Here is a 21,570-nt window from a genome sequence, read left to right as displayed (position 1 = left end):
GTAAATAGTGCTACAGTGAACATTGGGGTACATGTGTCTTTTTCAATTTTGATTTCCTCAGGGTATATGCCTAGGAGTGGGATTGCTTGGTCATATGGTGGTTTTATTCCTAGTTTTTTAAGGAATCTCCATATCGTCTTCCATAGTGGCAGCATCAATTTACATTCTCACCAACAGTGCAAGAGGGTTCCCTTTTCTCCACATCCTCTTCACCATTTATTGTTTGTAGACTTTTTGATGATGGCCATTCTGACCGATGTGAGGTGATATCTCATTGTAGTTTTGATTTGCATTTCTCTAGTAATGAGCATGAAAAAGGCAATGGCACCCCACTCCAGTACTCTTGCCTGGAAAATCCCATGGATGGAGGAGCCTGGTAGGCTGCAGTCCATGGGGTCGCTAAGAGTCGGATACAACTGAGCGACTTCACTTTCACTTTTCACTTTCCTGCATTGGAGAAGGAAATGGCAACCCACTCCAGTGTTCTTGCCTGGAGAATCCCAGGGATGGGGGAGCCTGGTGGGCTGCCGTCTATGGGGTCGCACAGAGTCGGACATGACTGAAGTGACTTAGCATCAGTAATGAGCAATATTGCGCATCTTTTCCTGTGTTTGTTAGCCATCTGTATGTTTTCTTTGGAGAAATTTCTGTTTAGGTCTTTTTCCCACTTTTTGATTGGGTTGTTTGTTTTTCTGGTATTGAGTTGTTTGAGCTGCTTTTATATTTTGGAAATTAATCCTTCATCAGTGGTTTCATTTGCTATTATTTTCTCCCATTCTGAGGGTTATCTTTTCACCTTATTTATAGTTTCCTTTGCTGTGCAAAAGCTTTTAACTAGGTCCCACTTGTTTACTGTTGTTTTTTATTTCCATTACTCTAGGAGGTGGGTCATAGAGGATCTTGCTTTGATTTATGTCATTGAGTGTTCTGCCTATGTTTTCCTCTAAAAGTTTTATAGTTTCTGGTCTTACATTTAGGTCTTTAATCCATTTTGAATTTATCTTTGTGTATGGTGTTAGAAAGTGTTCTATTTCATTCTTTTACATATAGCTGTCCAATTTTTCCATCACCATTTACTGAAAAGACTATCTTTGCCCCATTGTATATTCTTGCCTCTTTTGTCAAAAATAAGGTAACAATAGAGGTGTGGGTTTATTTCTGGACTTTCTATTTGTTCCATTGGTTTATATTTCTGTTTTTGTGTCAGTACCGCACTGTCTTGATGACTGTAGCTTTGTAGTATAATCTGAAGTCGGGAAGGATGATTCCTCCAGCTCCATTCTTTCTCAAGACTGCTTTGGCTATTTGGGGTCTTTTGTGTATGAATTGTGAACTTTTTTGTTCTAGTTCTGTGAAGAATGCCATTGGTAATTTGATAGGGGTCACAATGAATCTGTAGATTGCATTTGGTAGTATTTTCATTTTCACAATATTGATACTTCCTACTCAGGAACATGGAATATCTCTCCATCTGTTTATGTCATCTTTGATTTCTTTCATCAGTGTCTTATAATTTTCTGTATACAGTTCTTGTGTCTCCTTAAGTAGGTCTATTCCTATATCTTTTATTCTTTTTGTTGCAATGCTGAATGGGATTGGAAAATCATGGGGAATTCTTTAAAGATTATTTAAGGTACAGCTTCTCTGATAGCTCAGTCAGTAAAGAATCTGCCTGCAGTGCAGGAGACCTGGGTTGAATCCCTGGGTTGAGAAGATCCCCTGGAGAAGGAAATGGCAACCCACTCCAGTATTCTCGAGTGGGTTGTACATGTACAACCCCATGTACAGAGGGTACAAAATCCCATGTACAGAGGAGCCTGGTGGGCTACAGTCCATGGGGTTGCAAGAGTCAGACTAAACCACCAAACCAAGGTAAAGTTATTGAACAGTTTAAAATTGCATAATTATCCTTACAAATGTGAACTAATTATTGATCATTGTGCCTTAGAACTATCAAAAGTTTAGGGGAGGTTTGTAACATAAGACAATGTGATTAAAAGGAAGGCATTACAATTTCCAGAGAATAGTAGTGAAATTGTAAGGCATGATATTCAAATAAATTGTGTAAGAAGAAAAACTAGTGTCTTTTGTTCGGTTATTACAAAAATAGTCAAGAACATTCTCCAATACTTGAATAGTAATAACAACAACACATTTTTTCCCCTAAAATTTAGTCCTTTTCAAGACATGGTGACATGAGGATTTGTTTACTTTAAACATGAATTAATACTAAATTGAGATATTTTTACTCAACAGCATGAGTAATAACAGACAATAAAATGTATGTATTTATGTATTTCTCAAAGGTATTAATCCACCTCAGAAAATTTGTGTAAAACCTGAAGATGTGGATGAAGACAGTATAATTCTCCAGTGGGAGCCCCCACAAGATAGCCATGAGGTCTACATTCAAATCAAATCCATAGCAGATACACGAGAAATCAGGAAGCTTTTTGTAAAGGATGCTAATAGATGCAAGATTGATCACTTAATCCCTGGAATGACATACGACATTGGAATGGCAACAGTAATGAATGGGAACTTGAGCGAGCTGGTAACTATTCAACAAACTCTAAGTGAGAATCAGATACTTTTCATTTCTTAATAGATATTTCCTGACTTGGGGGTATTATAAAATAGTTTCTGATAGATTTCTCTGGTAGCAGGTTTTACCTTTTTAAATAGATTGTTGGTGTATTTCAGGATCTGGAGCAATTTCCATCCATTGTATCTTGCAAGTGTCCTATGTTTGAATAAAGACAGCACTGTTTATGTTTAGGAACTTCTTCCCAAAGTCACACTGTCTAGGTTTGAATCTGAGTTCAGCTATTTCACTAACCCTGGGCAATGCAGTCAACCTGTTTATGCTTCGGTTTCCAAATTTGTAAAGTGAAAATAATAGTGTATGTTTCATGGGTTGTCCTGAGAATAACTGATTTAATAAATATAAAGACATAGAACAATGCCTGCCATATAGGCACTGTTTGTAATTTTTATTGTCTCCACAGAGGCATGGTGTAGCATACCAGAAGGAAATATTGACTGTATAAAAGGTTTAGGGCCAAAACATTTTTCATTTCTCAGACAAAATTAATTCAGTGAACAATAATTATTAAAAATGTAAAAAGAAGAAAGAAAAGGAAAAAAAGTAAATACATTAAATAATATTCATAGATATTTATAAATTGTGATAAACCTTAAGGAAAGCAGAAAAATTATGTCAATGAGGGTGTTAACTGAAAAAAAACCACAGCATAAGAGCAGTGAGTTGCAGTTTTATTCAGGGATCTTGGTGAGGACTGTAGCCTAGGAGACAGCCTCTCAGAGAGCTTTGAGGAACTTGCTCCAAAGAAGCAGGGGAGAGGCCAGTATGCAGGTGATTTTGGCTAAGGGACCTATGCAGTCAAGCATATGTCATGGTGGAAGATTACTACTAGTCACACGGAACAAGTATCTCAGTTAATGATTTCAGTGCTTTTCCAAGTATGGGAAGATGTAAGGATATGGGGTCATTAACATTTTTCCTGAAGCATATCCAACTGTTTAAGGGCCTGTTCTGCCTGTTTTCACAAAGCATAGTGTGCTTCATTCTGCTGTTCATCCTGAGTTCCTTTCTGGGGGTGTTGTAGGTCAGCAAGGGCAGTGACTAATGATTTACTGTTCCCTTGCTAGAAGAGTGTGGCCATGACACACCTGGTTTACAAGAGTAATTGAAGAGGGATGGAGATGCTCCTGTAGATGGACTGTAATAGGAGTTGCATTTGATGGAAGCTTAAATGATGAGGAGGAGCCAGAGCAGAACAAGATGGAGGAAGGGTACTTTAGAAATGAACAACTGTCATGAAGAATGTAAGACGAGGACAGACTTGGTGTCTGAGAACAGAAAGGCCAGGATAAGGAAGAGGGAGAAGGGTAGTAGGAAATGATATGGCATGAGGATTCGGGGTCAGAGCACAGGGAGCCTGCAGGCTGTGCTTTTGAGTTTGTTCTGAGGGCAGTGGAAAGTCATTGAAGGGTTTATGCAGGAGAGGTGACAGGGTGAGCTCACCTTGTCACAAAAATGTCCTCCTGATTTGGGCAAAGAATGATTTGTTTAGGGGCGAGAAAGGAACTGGGAAACTGGTTCCAGGGTGTTGTAGAGTCGAGGCAAAAGGTTATGGTGAGCGAGATAGGGAAGTGCAGCTGGAAAGTAGTGGCCACGTTTTACAATATGAAAGTCTAAGCTTTCATGTTGGAGTGCTTATGATGAGTAAGTGAAAGTCGCTCAATCATGTCAGAGTCTTTGCCACCCCGTGGATGGTAGCCCGCCAGCCTCCTCTGTCCTTGGAATTAATTCTCCAGGCAAGAATATTGGAGTGGGTAGCCATTCCCTTCTCCAGGGGATCTTCCCAACCTAGAGATCGAACCCTGATCTCCTGCATTGCAGGTGGATTCTTTACCATGAGTTACCAGGGAAGCTCCTGATCATGAGCAGAGGAAGGGAGAAACTGGGTGTTTGACTTGACTAATTTAGGTGAATAGTGATGACTCTGAGGAAGGAAAGACCATTGGACCTCACAGGCCTTTTAGGTAACAATAAGGGTAATCTGCTGGGAAAAATGAATTAATTAAAAAAAAATTTATGTGTTAGCAGTGTCTACCTTCAGCCAGCATGAAATCTTCCTGTTTTATCTTTCAAAGACTAAACTGAAATTTATTTCCATAGTTCCATACTTAAATTTTTGAGAAAAAACTACCTAAAGATAATTATCATAGAAAACAGTTGTGAAAAATAAGACAATTTGATAATTAAGATATATTGCTAAAAAATCTATTTTATATCTGCTAAACAACCCAACATAAATTTATATGCAGGATGGAAGTATAAAACTCAAATGTGTAGATGAGAAATGAACTGTTGTCTCAGAGCCACAATCATTACCAGAATGGGGTTAGATTTTCCCCATATTGTCTCTGGGTCTAATTTTTTGCTCCATGAGATTTAGATCACTGAATATATTTTTAAACTGATTTTCACCTGTAAAGTCCTATTCTTGTTTGACTCTGATTTACCGATATGAGTCAGATAAGACTGAGCGACTTCACTTTCACTTTTCACTTTCATGCATTGGAGAAGGAAATGGCAAGCCACTCCAGTGTTCTTGCCTGGAGAATCCCAGGGACGGGGAAGCCTGATGGGCTGCCGTCTACGGGGTCGCACAGTGTCAGACACGACTGAAGCGACTTAGCAGCAGCAGCAGCAGCAACCATCTAAAAACACAGCTTACCATCCTTTCTAGATAGTCAGTTCCTTTGAAATCTTATGCAGATGTCTGTCTTCAGGTGCAAACATAGATCTAAACTCTGCTTAATTCAGATACTTATTGATAAAGTCATTATCTAACATGAATGCTGAAACGTGCATTAACATATATAAATCTGAGGAAAGCTAATAGAATTTTAGGGCTTAAAGTTCTATTTAACGTTTTAAAAGTTTTTTCTTTTTGAACTGTTTTAAAGTTCAAAAACAGAGACCTTCTGGCCAGTGAAGCAAGGATATACCATGCTTCTGATCATTGTGTAATGCACCTCTATCATTTCCGTCTAGCTTGGAGCTGTGTCTGTTACTCCAGAGTGTCACAAAGCCTATCTGCGCATTGATCCATGTGAAAGGACCTCATGTTTGGAAACGCCCATTAGGTGCTCCTGGTGTCTATATTTCCTCTCCTTCAAATACTCCACTATTTCTTCCTTTTTTAAAAAAAAAAAAAGTTATTTATCTTTGGCTCTTCTGGGCCTTCACTGCTGGGGACTCTTTTCTTTGTGATGGGTGTGGACTACTGTCGAGTTTCAGTGCTCGGGCTTCTCACTGTGGTGGCTTCTCTTGTGAGGAGCGCTGGTTCTAGAGCGCTCAGGCTTCAGTAGTTGCGGTTCCCCAGCTCCTGAGAAGGCGATGGCACCCCACTCCAGTACTGTCGCCTGGAAAATCCCATGGATGGAGGAACCTGGTGGGCTGCAGTCCATGGGGTCGCTAAGAGTCGGACACGACTGAGCGACTTCCCTTTCACTTCTCACTTTCATGCATTGGAGAAGGAAATGGCAACCCACTCCAGTGTTCTTGCCTGGAGAATCCCAGGGATGGGGAGCCTGGTGGGCCGCCGTCTATGGGGTCACACAGAGCCGGACACGACTGAAGCGACTTAGCAGCAGCAGCAGCAGCAGCAGCTCTAGAGCACAGCCTCAATAGTTGGGCAGCACAGGCTTAGCTGCTCCATGGCATGTGCGATCTTCTCAGCCCAGGATTGATCCCTTGTCCTCCTGCATTTGCAGGCAGATTCTTAACCTCTGAGCCACCAGGGAAGCCCTCCACTGTTTCATATAATCCTGTCGGTCTTTCTATTCAGTTCTTAAACTTTATAATAACTTTTGGCATCACCCTATTATTTATCATTCATCATTTTCACTTGCGTCAAGATGATTAAGCAAATATTAGCCTATCCCAAGGTGCATAGGTAGACATTCTCTCCTTGTATTCATTTAACAAATAATTACTGTTAATTACCCTTCATTGAATTGGCCAAAAATGTTCTTTTGGGTGCTCTCAATCTTATGGAAAAACCCAAATGAACTTTTTGGCCAGCCCAATATTATATCCTGTCTCTCTTCCATACACTTTGAGGCAGTCAAGCATAGAGGGACTTTTACCTTTTAATGAGCTTCTACGTGTTACAGACATGTAGGAAAAAAATTAATTTGGACATTGCTTTTTCCTTTGAACCTTCTCTCTCCATCTGTCTGTGTTATCTCAAAAGTAACTATTGGTAATGAAACTTGATCTCGGGTTATTAGTGTGCACCTGATCTATAAAATGTGCCCTTTGGGAGAAGGTGGTGCTTACGACAACGGACCTTGGAACCAGATTACCTGGGTTACAGTCAAAGCTCCACAATGACCAGTTCATGTCCTTTGGAAAGTCATTCAATCTTTTTGGTCGTCAGTTTTCTTCTCCCTAAAATGGGAGTGATGATCATCTTACCTGTGTTATGCAGTTACTATAATCTTAAGGCTCAGACACCAAGCAGACACTCTGAGAGTCTTGGTGATTGCCGTCACTTTTCTCTCCACAGGAGCAGGGCGGCGGCACTGAGGAGCTTTGGCCGTCTTTAATGGGAAGCGAAGTTGGCCTAGCTGTGTATGTGTCTCTCTTTGTCAGAGGAATTAGTGAACCCATTTTTCTTGACAGGAGGAGAGCTGTAAGAGAGTGTTTGAGTTTTCTTTATTTCCTTTCACAAAAGAATAAATTTTAAGATAGACTGGGCATCCCTGAGGGTTTATTCTAACAAACCTATGATAAAAGCCTTTGAATTTGGCCTGGTTTAGTTTATCTCATATTGAAAAAACCTCACTCAGCCCTCAGGTTGCCACTTCCTCTGAAGATTTTGCAGGAAAATAGGTAAGGATGGAGGTCCTGGTCACAGAGGTGGAGACTCGTTGGAATCCAACAGAAATGGCAATGCCTTTCTTTTTGTTTTTTTAAAGTGTAACCTTCTCCCACTTGAGGTTTCAGAACTTTGCGGTATAGTTCTGAAGAGAAGGAATAGCTTTATCCTGTTCTACACCTTTCCAGCCTTGGTGCCCCTCTGCTCTAACATATCACTCGTTAATACTGTTGGCTACCTCTGCCTGGACAAGTGGAATTGATGTAAAGCTTCACATTTACCCACTGGAGGGAATGTTTCCAGCTGTATCCTTTCAGAGCCTACAGTAAACGAGGCCTATTTAAAGCACTGACCCTCCCTAGAAAATGTTTTCAGTACCCAAGAAGCTGGAAGTGATTATTTCCATGAGTGTATCAGTCAGTCATTTCCAAACCCCAGATGTTTACTTTCTGTTCAAAGTATCTTTAGACGCGTTCACAGATCATTGCCCATAGATTCAGATGGGCTGGATACTTGTGGGATATCATGCTAGTCTTGGAAAAGTCCCTACTTACTGTGAGAGCTTACTAAGCTGTATGGAATTTAGAGAGGAAACCCACGAAAGATGTTAGTAATGACAGAAGAAAAAAGTAAATACAACTGGAAAAAGAAAAATATGGTAAAGGTACCTTGAAACCCAGTAATATACTATATGGAGTATATTATGGTTAGTATAGTGAACATTTCCTGATAAATGTTCTAAGAACAGAAGAGGAAACTTCTATTATTACAGCTGAATGAATTGATGGAGATAGTGCACAGGTTTTATGTTCTATATTTCTAATTATAGATGTGTGTTTAAATCCTTTTAGATAGTACTGTCTCTGGGTAAAATCAGATATTTAACAGTGGCTTAGAACAAGTTCCATTGTCTCAAACCAGATGTCACCAAAAAAAAAAAAAAAAAAAGAAAACTGAAAAGAGAAGGCCATCTACTTATTCTCTGGAGAGGAAAAACAAAAACTTTTTTAGAATGTATATTTGAGAAGATAATCTGTTTGGAAGAAAGACAGACCTAAGGATATACTGGACAGCATCCCAATAATCTAAAAATAGAATTGAAATTAAAATTGATCTGAGGAAAAAATAATGTGGATAGAAATTGTCTAAAATTTTAATCTGCTGTAAGTAGCGCAATAAGGCTCTTTAACAGACGTCAGGGAGAAAATAAAATGTGAATGAATCCTTCCACCAAATGTTTGCCAGAACCACGTTCCTATCTGCTCAAAATCCCTGTGTGGACAGAATAGTCTGACCTCCAGAGCATGGGCTTCCCAGGTGGCTCAGCTGGTAAAGAATCCGCCTGCAATGCGGGAGACTTGGGTTCAGTCTCTGGGTTGGGAAGATCCCCTGGAGAAGGGAAAGGCTACCCACTCTAGTATTCTGGCCTGGAGAATTCCATGGACTGTATAGTTCATGGGGTCCCATAGAGTCAGACACGACTGAGTCACTTTCACCAGAGCATGGCAGGCAGAGCCTCTCTTGGACAGTGATCAGCCTCGGACCTTGCCTGCCCCCTGTTGCTCAAACACACCCCGTGCTTGAACCACCCTGAGTGCCTGCCTGTGCCTGAGCAGTTTAGAAAAAGCCAAGGCACAGCATGACTAAGAGACTTGCTAAAGACTAGTAACTGGAAACTAGTTGCCAAGGACTAGTGACTAGCCCTGCTAGTAAAGAGCTGGAAGAGCTTGGTGTTCCCTGGATACACGGTGATGCGGTTTTCCCAGGCCTTGCTGATGCTTTGTTCTTGGTCTGGGATTCCCTCCTGACTGCCTCCCTGTGCCCTGCACATTCCTTCCGGGAGACTTGTTCCGTCCCGTAAGAGAGAAAACGTTGTCCTCGGCTCTGGAAAGCCCTCCCCAGTGTTGTTACTTCTGCTAGAATTCTCTCTCTGTTCTCAACAGCCTTTGTTCATGTCCCTCTAACCATGTGGGACTCTAGTTAGGGATCTGCTCGTATGTTTTTTTTTTTAAATAATGACAAATTTCATTATATTTGGGTGATTCTTTTAGAACTGGACAAACACCATCCTAAGGATGAAACTGGATCTATGAATCACATAGCACACAAATGAATAGTAGACGTAGGCATCATCTGTAGGTGCATAGGAGCACACAAGTTCCGAGTTTGAGAATTTTATGAAAGCAGGAATCTGGCCTTATTTACTTTCTTTGAGCATTCCTTCTGGTATGTAGGTTTTCAAAAGTATTTTCTTAATAAACAGATAAGGTAAAAAACAGGTAGATCTCAGATCTTTATGTTTTTTAGACTATTAATGAGAATCAAAAAAATGAAAATTAGGCCCTTTCAATATATATGTATATATGATCTGTCAGAATGTCCTCTTTGTTTCTCTGTCCAATGCTAGCCTAGTAAATGTAAGTTGACTACATAAGCATTTAATTGTTTCACAAATTCTAGAACATGTTAGAAAATGTGAAAGTTTTAAGACCATTTTAATTACAAATATCTCTCTCTATCTTTCAGAGCCCAAACCAGTTCAGATTGTTATCCCTTATGAAAGCCATAGTACCTCTGTAATCTTATTTGTTCAGATGCCTGATATTGGAGTGTTTGATGGCATACATATTGCAAGTGACCGAGGCCCAAACGTAACCAGGCTTTGGAAACAAGACAACAAAATAACTGTTGACAATTTAACCCCAGGCACAGAATATAATTTCTTTGTTTCTACCATCAGTGGGACTAAATTAAGTAATATATATTATGTACCTGCAGTAAAAACATGTAAGTATTTTAGGAGTTGCCTAAGGTGCTTCTCGATTTTGCTTTTGTGTGTCATTTCAAATTAGTATTCTGTGTTCACTGTACTGCAATCAATTTCAAAGATCCTTTAAAACAATTGCAAAAACCTCATTACTGAGCCTGATCTGTAATTGCCGAGTATACAGTTAGAGCTAACCTTGTTTAAAATTGAGAAGTCACAAAGTTTTTCTTATCTATCACCAAAAAACCACATGTGCATATTAATTGGAACTTTCAGTGGCTTAATTCAAGAGTGAGGAATGTGAGTAATTTTTAGGCAAATTATGAAAACTAGACCATACTTTGGGAGTCTGGGAGCCCTGATGGTGTCTCTTAAAGCACATGATAAGTATACATTATAAATGTACACTTTTATAGTGTATACTCCTCATGCTGCCATTTGTCTAGAAAAAACTAGTGTATATTTTCTTCGTCTCTTTGAATATTTTAAATTATTATGTATAATATGTGTGCATACGAATACTTTACATTTTGAGATTCACATTGATTTTAAGTCACTTAAAAATTCTACAGATATTAATTTTGAACATTTGGAATACTTGAAATTTGACCCCACCATAGTCTAATCTTGGGACCCAAGCCTGCTCAGGCTCCAGGGATGGGATGGCAGCCCAGCTCAGGGAGGCTGGAGGGATAAACATGGCTTTTTTTCCTTTTCTTTAACTTTATGCCGATAGTATGTTGGAGCAGTATTGTGCTTGTTTTCAGTATACAGCCTCCTGGTTCAGTGATGATACGTATGGGTATATCATAGCTATTCTCTTTTGGATTCTTTTGCCTTGGAAGTTATTGCAGAAGCTTGAGCAAAGTGCCAAGTGCTGAACATTAGTTCTTTGTGGATGGATGGATGATGGATGGGTGGAAGGAACAAAAATAATCCTTGTGGATTATATATTACAGGTACACAGATTTCTGTGTATATGTTAGTCCACACACACCTAATTCATTCTTGGCCCTTCCGTTTTTTTCTTTTTTTTTTTTGAACTTTATGTTTGAATTCTCAGAGTTTCTTTTTGTGTTATAAATTAGTTCATATGTATCTTTTTTTGTTTTGCCTAGAGGGGACATCATATGCTATTGTCTTCCTCTGTGTGGCTGACTTCACTTAGTGTCACCCTCGGAGGTCCATCCCTGTGGCTACCAGTGGCGGAAGCTCATGTGTGTTTGTGGCTGAGTAATAGTCCACTGCATGCACACACCACATCTTCTCTGAGCTTGAATGGGGTGGTGGGCATTCTGCTGGTTCTGTGTTTTGGCTGTTGTAAGTAGTGCTGCAGTGAATGTTGGGGTGCATGTGTCTTACTGAATTATGGTTTTCTTGGGATATAGGCCCAGGTGTGGGAATGTCAAATTCTAGGCTTAGCTCTCTTGTTTTTTTTTTTTTTTATTTATTTTCCTGGCATTCGGAGATTGTCTTTTATAGTGACTGTGCCAATATATATACCCACCAACAGTGTATGTGGGTTCCCTTCCCTCCAGGCTTTCTCCTTCATTTATTGTTTGTAGACTTGTGAGGATGGCTATTCTGACTGGTGGGATTTGATTTCTCATTGTAATTTTGATTGGCATTCCTGTAATCATTAAGGATGCTGAGCATCTTGTCCTTTGGTAGTTTGGGTTGTTTTTCTTTTTCCCTTAAATGGAGTGAGGAACTTTTGCCTGTTGCAATTGGCTTTGTAAAAGTCGGTGGTGTTTGGAATTTATTTCTGTAATATCTGCTCCAGGACGTTTCCTGAGGGCAGCTGTCCTTAGCAGCCACCCAGGCCCCGTAGATTGGAAGTAGAAATGTTAGTCTCTTCAGTTCAGTTCATTTCAGTCACTCAGTCGTGTCCGACTCTTTGTGACCCCATGAATTGCAGCACGCCAGGCCTCCCTGTTCATCACCAACTCCCATAGTTTAGTCATGTCCAGTTCTTTGCGACCCTATGGATTGTAGCCTGCCAGGCTCCCCTCTCCATGAAATTCTCCAGGCAAGAATACTGGAGTGGGCTGTTGTTCCCTTCTCCAGGGGATCTTCCCAACTGAGGGATCACACTCTTGGTCTCCTGAATTGCAGCCAGATTGTTTATCATCTGAGCCGCCAGGGATTGGAGGTTCCAGTAAGCTCTTGTTGTCAAGTTGTAGTTACAGAGAGTGCCCACATGGCGACAGCAGAGCCTCGGGGAAAGTCCTGGGCTGTAAATTAGAGCCAACACCCAAGGGCTTGTGACTCACTACTTCCTTCTTCTAAAGCTTCAAACCCTTATCTGGACTAATCCCAACCTGGACCACATCACCCTGCAGAGGATGCTTAGCTACCTGAGCTTAGGAGGCTGCACTCTCAGGAAGGAAGCTTGAGCTGGGAACCCAAGCACCAAGAGATGTAGAGGCTGGGTGACTTTTCCAAGGTCCCCAAAGCCAGAGGGTCAGGCCGCCATCCTTTGGGTGTGCTATGGACTCTGGTCCCAGCCAGAGCAAATCATCCAGGTTTAAGAGAAGACTGAATTAAAGACACCCTGACTGACTGTCTTGACCTCCCCTAGTCCAGCCTTGGGATACAAGCCTGCTCAGGCTCCAGGGTATAGGATAGCAACCCAAGTCAGGGAGGTCAGAGGGGATAAACTAGGCATGGATTTTTTTTCTTTTCCTTTTCTTTAATTTCAGGCTGATGGTATGTTGGAGTATAGTTGATTTCTAATGTGCTTCTTGTTAGTGTACAACCGCCTGGTTCAGTTATGGTGTGTGAACACATACAAACACCAGACCTATTCTTTTGGATTCTGTTGCCATAGAAGTTATTGCAGAAGGTCGAGCAGAGTTCCCTGTGCTGAACATCAGGTCCTTGGGGATAGAAGGAAAGCCGATAATCCTTGCGGATTATCTGTTACAGATACAGATTTCCGTGTACGTGTTAGTCGTGCGTGTGTATGTGTGTGCGTGCTCACTTGCTTCAGCCATGTCCAACTCTTTGCGATCCTGTGGCTATAGCCCTCCAGGCTCCTCTGTCCATGGGATTTTCCAGGGAAGAATACTGGAGTGAGTTGCCATGCCTTCCTCCAGGGTATCTTCCCGACCCAGGGAATGAACCCACATCTCCTGCTTTGGCACTTGGATTCTTTACCACTGAGCCACTGGGGACCTCCATATATTAGTCCTGACCTCCTAATTCATCCCTGGCCCTTTACTTTTTTTTGAATCCTATGTTGAGTTCTCAGAATCTCTTGAAATTAGTTTATTTGTGTCTCCTTTTCCATTTTGCCTAGATGGAACGTCGTATGCCTCCCGATGTGGCTGACTTCTCTTAGTGTCATCCTCCGAGGGCCATCCCTGTGGCTACCAGTGGCATAATTTCATGTGTTTTTTTTTGTGGCTGAGTAATAGTCCACACCACATCTTCTTTGAGCTTGAGTGGGTTGGTGGGCATTTTGCTGGTTCTCTGTGTTGGCTATCGTAAGTAGTGCTGTAGTAAAAGTTGGGGTTAATGTGTCTTTTCAACTATGGTTTTGTTGGGATATAGACCCAGGTGTAGGAATGTCACATCCTAGGCTTAGCTTTGTTCAGTATTTTTTTTTTTGGCTTTCAGAGACTTTTCTTTATAGTGACTGCCAATGTATTTTCCCATGGACAGTGTATGTGGGTCCCTTTCCTCCAGGGCTTCCACGGTGGCTCAGTGGTAAAGATTCCATCTGCTGATACAGGAGACACAGGTTTGATCTCTGGGTGGGGAAGATCCCCTGGAAGAGCAAATGGCAACCCACTCCAGTATTCTTATCTGGAAAATCCTTTGGAGAGAGGAGCCTGGTGGGCTACGGTTCATAAGGTCACAAAGAGTTGGACATGACTGAGCACACACGTGTCGACTTTATGTAGAAATTGATGGCAAGCAGTAATAAACGCCATACAAAAATTGCGTGGTGTCCTAAAATCATTGTATTTCTGACTGTAAATGTAAATAAGTGTCAAGGTTCTTAATGATTTGCTTTTCCTGATTACACATCTTCGCATATGTTATTATACCATATTGCATTATGTATCTTTTTCCCCCAAGTTGTAATCCTTCCATTATTGTTTAAACTCAATTTTTGCACAAAATAATCCCAAGCTGATGTCATAAATCATGTATTCTAATAGCCTTTTAACATATTTTAACATATCTATAATCAGGTCAGATATATGTTTATATTTTACTTTAGCTTGTAATTTTTATGTACTTCTAATATTTATATTCTCTGCCTCTTATATTATGAACCATTGTGGGCAACATTCTGTTTTACAGTTCTTATCTTTAAAAATAAGTAATACTTGATCCTCTAACTATATCAATATCATTATATCAGTAGCAGAAATACCAGTATATAAGACAATACTCTAAAGCTGACATTTTTCAGTTTTTTAAAAATAATAGTTTTCCTTTATGCTGGATGAAATCTTTAAATTGGGAAAATGAAACACTAAAACTCATCAGATAAAATTTGTTTTTAACTTCAGCCAATATTTGGGACAAAGGAATTCTTTTACTTCTTTGTCTAGCCTTCATATTTCTGTCTCTGTTGTGTTTTAGTAGTTTCAGAAAGCTTTAATTTCATTTTCCTCCTTTGAATATTGTGCATTTGCTCCTATGAATTTGCTCTCACCTAGTTTTTGCTGTAGCATCAGAGTGAGCTGCATGCAATGGTGTTTCCAGTGACTCTGAGTACAATTGAGTATCATATTTTATAAGTTATTAAATGTATAGACACTGTTTTTAATTAGGATAGAGATAATTCATTACTAAACTACATTGTCCTTTTTTTGTGTGCTGTGCTTTTTACTCTCTTTGAAGGGACAAATAAAAGAAAAAGCTGGTTAGAAAACATCCAGGAGCAATTTAGTGTTTTATGTGTTTTGCGTAGGTCTGGAAGCACCATCAAATCTCCACGAGGGCAAAGTTACGGACTCTTCCATTGAAATTCTCTGGAATCGAGCTGATGGGAATTTTCAGCGTTATGAAATCACATGCGTAAACTGTGCTGCTGCTTTCATGGTATGTTATAAGGGACTCTCAGAGGAATTAAACTTGCATGCTGAAACCAAGATTACTCATGCTTCCATCAGATCAGATGGTCTGGCGTGCTACGGTCCATGAGGTCACAGAGTCGGACACGACAACATGTTGGATAGTAAAATTAAATAACCCCCAATCTTTTCTCTTTTTTGCTTTTGTTTGATTGTGGAATGTTTCTTAAATGAACACTTGGTAAGTTATTCTTTTGGATTGTCAGGTCCAGAAGGTATCTCAAGAAGCTGCAATCTTCTCTAACCTGGATCCTGCCACCGTGTACACCTTTTCAATTCGCACTGAAAAAGAAGGTTTTAAAGACAGTTCTCCCTACATAAAAGAAATACAGACAGGTACAGCTTGTGTAATCATTTTTGATATTATTTTAATGTTCAATTTTTTAAAACATTTCCACTTTTCAAAAATACTTTATTAATATAATCAGAAGGATTCCATAAAAATGCTTTGTTTTATATATTATTTTCTTTTTTTTAAAAAAAATTTATTTAGCCAGGTTTCATTGACTTCATTTTATAAGTTTCAATGTTCAAATATTCATTTGGTTCTTATAGAGAAGAATTAGTAAACAGTTCATTCTTTACAAATTTTCTTTATGGGCAGGCAGTATTGCCTCTGTCTCTTTTTCTACTTCCCCTTGTATGAATTAGCACAGCCTCTTTTGTTATGTGTATTTCCAGACAATAGAGTTGCTAACTGCCGGGGTTCTGGCCAGAGTCTCCCTTTGTGATTTAATGTTTCCACTGTTCAGTTAAACAGACAATGGAGTGTGCCATTTCCCCAGTGTTAGCAACTTATTCCCAATGGCAGATGGTGACTTATTCCTGGTAGTCAAATGAAATAAAGGATAATTGGAAAGGGTGTATGCAAAATGTGTACATTTTCAAATCTAGGTTAAGTAAAATTGTCAACTGTTCAACTAAAATAACTATTTTAGTTATTCTTGACACTGATGGCATGGGAAGATTGATTTATATATTTAGAAACTGGTCATGTCTGGTGTTCTTTTATTGTAATAATAAAGAACAGACATGAGAGAGAATATCTTGGCAGCTTTTTCACTTTCCCATACATGGAAGAATTTTAAAGGAGAAATAAAACATATATACTATATTAACATTTTTCTTCAGAAAAATAAGGGAAGTATTTCATATTTAGATGGCAATGAACTTTCCTGTTGACTGACCTTGTTACTATTTGGTATTTAACTGGAATGATGCCTTGAAAATCTTTATAAGCATTTCTGAGGTGGGTGGTTACGCTAAACCCAGATATCACCTCTTTCTACATTATAGAGGCAGGGTAAATGCTGAATACAGCGCTGCTGGGGTACACATAAGTTCTGTTTCAATGTTTAAAATGATTCTTGCTGGGTTGTTTGTTTTTTTTTTTTTGCACTCTCTTGACTTTTAACTTCTCATATCTACCAGGAGGAATAAAAGGAATATCTTGGTTACCCTCAGAGTTTGCAGAGTCAAAGAAGTCCAAAGCAGTTTTAAAATAGGTGCTTTGTATGGTAGAAAATGTTATTTTATGTGTATGTTTTAAATGATACAGCCCCCAGTGCGGTTGAATTTCTGAATCATAGTAGGACTTCAAATGCAGTAACCATTAGTTGGCCTCCAGCCAGAAGTCTTCTGGATGGATATGTTGTTTCAATATCCAGTGAAAGCTTAATGAAAGAAGAAATCCTGCCTTCCACAAAAAGGTATGAAAGCATTAAAAAGATTAAAACATATCATGTTAAGTTACATGAAACACAAAATTAATATTTTATATGTGCTTTTAGAAAGTTGTTTTAGTAGCGTAGTATAAATAGAATTTATAAGAGTTTTCAGGACAACTTTTTGGACTGTAGTGTGATTAGAATAACTAAATCTGATGTACAGTGCCAAATTATGTATGTGGATAGATAGTAATGAATTAATTCAGGATACCATCATGCTTGTCTGCATGACATATACACTTTTTGACTTAAATTTATCCACTTAAGAAGCTATGATTTCCAAATAGCCATTCGTGTTTAAGCATAGAAAATTGTGTCCATAATAGAAATTTTTAAAAAAATACATAAAATTCCAAATGTTTCTGAGCTAAATATCTTAATGGGTGATTTTTCTTTAATGTGTAGGACATTCACATTTAACAGACTTTCTCCGGGGACTGATTTTTTAATTAGCATTGTAGCTACTAAGGGACTGAAGAGAAGCCAGCCTACTGTCCTCATGGTTAGCACTTGTAAGTCCATTTTATATTTGATTAACTTTTCATGGGTTAAGGGAAAATAAGGGAAATTGTTGCGTTTAAAGTCAATAACTAGTTGTGTGTGTGTGTGTGCAGGCTCAGTTGTGTCTGACTCTGCGACTCCATGGGCTGCAGCCCACCAGGCTCCTGTCCATGGCATTTTTTAGGCAAGAATACTGGAGTGGGTTGCCATTTCCTTCTCCAGAGGGTCTTCCCAATCCAGGAATCAAACCTATGGCTCTTGCATCTTCTATATTGGAAGACAGATTCTTTACCACTGGCACCACCTGGGAAACCCCAATATCTAGTTAACCATCAATTAAAATAGAAGTGGTTTATGACACTATGGCTTGAAGAGATGGGGCATTTCACTTGGAGAATGCCTGAATTATAGTCCTTTCTCTGTCATTTATTGTGACCTTGGGCAAAACTATGAAGTTCTCACCTAAACAGTGAGAATAATTATTCCTGCCTGGGTATAAACTCTTGTTACTAAAATCACATGCAAAGCTTTTTGTGAAAAGTTCAGAGTACTGTAAAACCCTAAGGTATTGTCATCATGAACAACTTAATATTTTTCTAATATTTTGACTATTAATATTTTATGAAAAATGAAACTCTGAAACTAGAAAAAATAGATGGTGTTGTCTTTTCAATTGCATTTATTGGGTTCAGTTTGCATCCTCTGACCTTGTTAGCATCGCTTACATGTCTGCCTGCCCTGAACACACGCGGATGTTCCAAAGCTCCCTGTTACTTGTGGGTCACAGTCACACAAATGTATGCTCAAGTACCCATGCCCTAAGTGTGAAAGGAGGCTTCGTATCAGGGTTTGCAGTGTGGAGGAAGAGAAAACACTGGAAAATGCAGCAACAGTCAAAACAATTCTGGAAAATAAACTAAAAAAGTCTGAGCACTGTCGTACCCCAGCATGGTGACTGTGCTGTGTTAAGTTGCTTTAGTCGTGTCTGACTCTATGCAACCCTATGAACCCTAGCCCACCAGTTTCCCTGTCCATGGGATTCTCTAGGCAAGAATCCTGGCATGGATTGCCCTTCCCTTCTCCAGGGGATCTTCCTGACTTAGGAATCGAACTGGCATGTCTTACATCTAACCTGAATTGGTAGGCGGGTTCTTTACCACTAGTGCTACCTGGGAAGCCCAGGTGCTTAAGTTCAGTTCAGTCCCTCGGTCGTGTCCGACTCTTTGCGACCCCATGAATCGCAGCATGCCAGGCCTCCCTGTCCATCACCAACTCCCAGAGTTCACTCAGACTCATGTCCATCGAGTCGGTGATGCCATCCAGCCATCTCATCCTCTGTCGTCCCCTTCTCCTCCTGCCCCCAATCCCTCCCAGCATCAGGGTCTTTTCCAGTGAGTCAACTCTTTGCATGAGGTGGCCAAAGTACTGGAGTTTCAGCTTTAGCATCATTCCCTCCAAAGAAATCCCAGGGCTGATCTCCTTCAGAATGGACTGGTTGGATCTCCTTGCAGTCCAAGGGACTCTCAAGAGTCTTCTCCAACCCCACAGTTCAAAAGCATCAATTCTTTGGTGCTCAGCTTTCTTCACAGTCCAACTCTCACATCCATACATGACCACTGGAAAAACCATAGCCTTGACTAGATGGACCTTTGTTGGCAAAGTAATGTCTCTGCTTTTGAATATGCTATCTAGGTTGGTCATAACTTTCCTTCCAAGGACTAAGCGTCTTTTAATATCGTGGCTGCAGTCACAATCTGCACTGATTTTGGAGCCCCCAAAAATAAAGTCTGACACTGTTTCCACTGTTTCCCCATCTATTTCCCATGAAGTGATGGGACCAGAATGCCATGATCTTCGTATTCTGAATGTTGAGCTTTAAACCAACTTTTTCACTCTCCTCTTTCACTTTCATCAAGAGGCTTTAGAGTTCCTCTTCACTTTCTGTCATAAGGGTGGTGTCATCTGCATATCTAAGGTTATTGATATTTCTTCCGGCAAACTTGATTCCAGCTTGTGCTTCTTTAAGCCCGGTGTTTCTCATGATTTACTCTGCATATAAGTTAAATAAGCAGGGTGACAATATACAGTCTTGATGTACTCCTTTTCCTATTTGGAACTGGTCTGTTGTTCCATGTCCAGTTCTAACTGTTGCTTCCTGACCTGCATACAGATTTCTCAAGAGGCAGGTCAGGTGGTCTGATATTCCCATCTCTTTCAGAATTTCCCACAGTTTATTGTGATCCACACAGTAAAATGCTTTGGCATAGTCAATAAAGCAGAAATAGATTTTTTTCTGGAACTCTCTTGCTTTTTCCATGATCCAGCAGATGTTGGCAATTTGATCTCTGGTTGCTCTGCAGTGTTGGAGAAGACTCTTGAGAGTCCCTTGTACTGCTAGGAGATCCAACCAGTCCGTTCTGAAGGAGATCAGCCCTGCGATTTCTTTGGAAGGAATGATGTTAAAGCTGAAACTCCAGTACTTTGGCCACCTCATGTAAAGAGTTGACTCATTGGAAAAGACTCTGATGCTGGGAGGGATTGGGGGCAGGAGGAGAAGGGGACGACAGAGGATGAGATGGCTGGATGGCATCACTGACTCGATGGACGTGAGTCTGAGTGAACTCCGGGAGTTGGTGATGGACAGGGAGGCCTGGCGTGCTGCGATTCATGGGGTCGCAAAGAGTCGGACACGACTGAGCGACTGATCTGATCTGATCTGATCCTCTGCCTTTTCTAAAACCAGCTTGAACATCAGGAAGTTCACGGTTCACGTATTGCTAAAGCCTGGCTTGGAGAATTTTGAGCATTACTTGACTAGCATATGAGATGAGTGCAATTGTGTGGTAGTTTGAGCATTCTTTGGCATTGCCTTTCTTTGGGATTGGAATGAAAACTGACCTTTTCCAGTCCTGTGGCCACTGCTGAGTTTTCCAAATTTGCTGGCATATTGAGTGCAGCACTTTCACAGCATCATCTTTCAGGACTTGAAAGAGCTCAACTGGAATTCCATCACCTCCACTAGCTTTGTTCGTAGTGATGCTTTCTAAGGCCCACTTGACTTCACATTCCAGGATGTCTGGCTCTAGGTCAGTGACCACACCATCGTGATTATCTGGGTCGTGAAGATCTTTTTTGTACAGTTCTTCTGTGTATTCTTGCCACCTTTTCTTAATATCTTCTGCTTCTGTTAGGTCCATACCATTTCTGTCCTTTATCGAGCCCATCTTTGCATGAAATGTCCCCTTGGTATCTCTAATTTTCTTGAAGAGATCTCTAGTCTTTCCCATTCTATTGTTTTCCTCTATTTCTTTGCATTGGTCACTGAGGAAGCCTTTCTTATCTCTTCTTGCTATTCTTTGGAACTCTGCATTCAGATGCTTATATCTTTCCTTTTCTCATTTGCTTTTCACTTCTCTTCTTTTCACAGCTGTTTGTAAAGCCTCCTCAGACAGCCATTTTGCTTTTTTGCATTTCTTTTCCATGGGGATGGTCTTGATCCCTGTCTCCTGTACAATGTCACGAACCTCAGTCCATAGTTCATCAGGCACTCTATCTATCAGATCTAGGCCCTTAAATCTATTTCTCACTTCCATTGTATAATCATAAGGGATTTGATTTAGGTCATACCTGAATGGTCTAGTAGTTTTCCCTACTTTTCTTCAATTTCAGTCTGAATTTGGTAATAAGGAGTTCATGATCTGAGCCACAGTCAGCTCCTGGTCTTGTTTTTGTTGACTGTGTAGAGCTTCTCCATCTTTGGCTGCAAAGAATATAATCAATCTGATTTCGGTGTTGAGCATCTGGTGATGTCCATGTATAGAGTCTTCTCTTGTGTTGTTGGAAGAGGGTGTTTGCTATGACCAGTGCATTTTCTTGGCAAAACTCTTATTAGTCTTTGCCCTGCTTCATTCCATATTCCCAGGCCAAATTTGCCTGTTACTCCAGGTGTTTCTTGACTTCCTACTTTTGCACTCCAGTCCCCTATAATGAAAAGGACATCTTTTTTGGGTGTTAGTTCTAAAAGGTCTTGTAGGTCTTCATAGAACCGTTCAACTTCAGCTTCT

General features: G+C 40.1%; 1 protein-coding gene across 10 annotated transcripts in view; it reads left to right on the top strand.

Annotated features, from left to right (window-relative positions):
- PTPRQ (protein tyrosine phosphatase, receptor type Q) overlaps nucleotides 1-21,570 on the top strand; it is a 296,165-nt gene that overhangs the window by 16,334 nt on the left and 258,261 nt on the right. For 9 of the 10 annotated variants that reach the window (XM_027543274.1, XM_027543276.1, XM_027543277.1 and 6 more), the window contains exons 10-15: nucleotides 2,307-2,576; nucleotides 9,945-10,205; nucleotides 15,116-15,246; nucleotides 15,485-15,614; nucleotides 16,837-16,987; nucleotides 17,411-17,517. In XM_027543274.1, the coding sequence (XP_027399075.1) occupies nucleotides 2,307-2,576; nucleotides 9,945-10,205; nucleotides 15,116-15,246; nucleotides 15,485-15,614; nucleotides 16,837-16,987; nucleotides 17,411-17,517 (1,050 nt within the window). The remainder of the gene's footprint in view (nucleotides 1-2,306; nucleotides 2,577-9,944; nucleotides 10,206-15,115; nucleotides 15,247-15,484; nucleotides 15,615-16,836; nucleotides 16,988-17,410; nucleotides 17,518-21,570) is intronic. The other variant, XM_027543279.1, reaches the window with a different exon arrangement.

Source organism: Bos indicus x Bos taurus, chromosome 5 (assembly GCF_003369695.1).
Source record: "Bos indicus x Bos taurus breed Angus x Brahman F1 hybrid chromosome 5, Bos_hybrid_MaternalHap_v2.0, whole genome shotgun sequence".
Classification (NCBI taxonomy): Eukaryota; Metazoa; Chordata; class Mammalia; order Artiodactyla; family Bovidae; genus Bos; species Bos indicus x Bos taurus.
The sequence above is the reverse complement of the archived record's forward strand: the minus strand, read 5'-3'. Positions and strand labels throughout refer to the sequence as shown.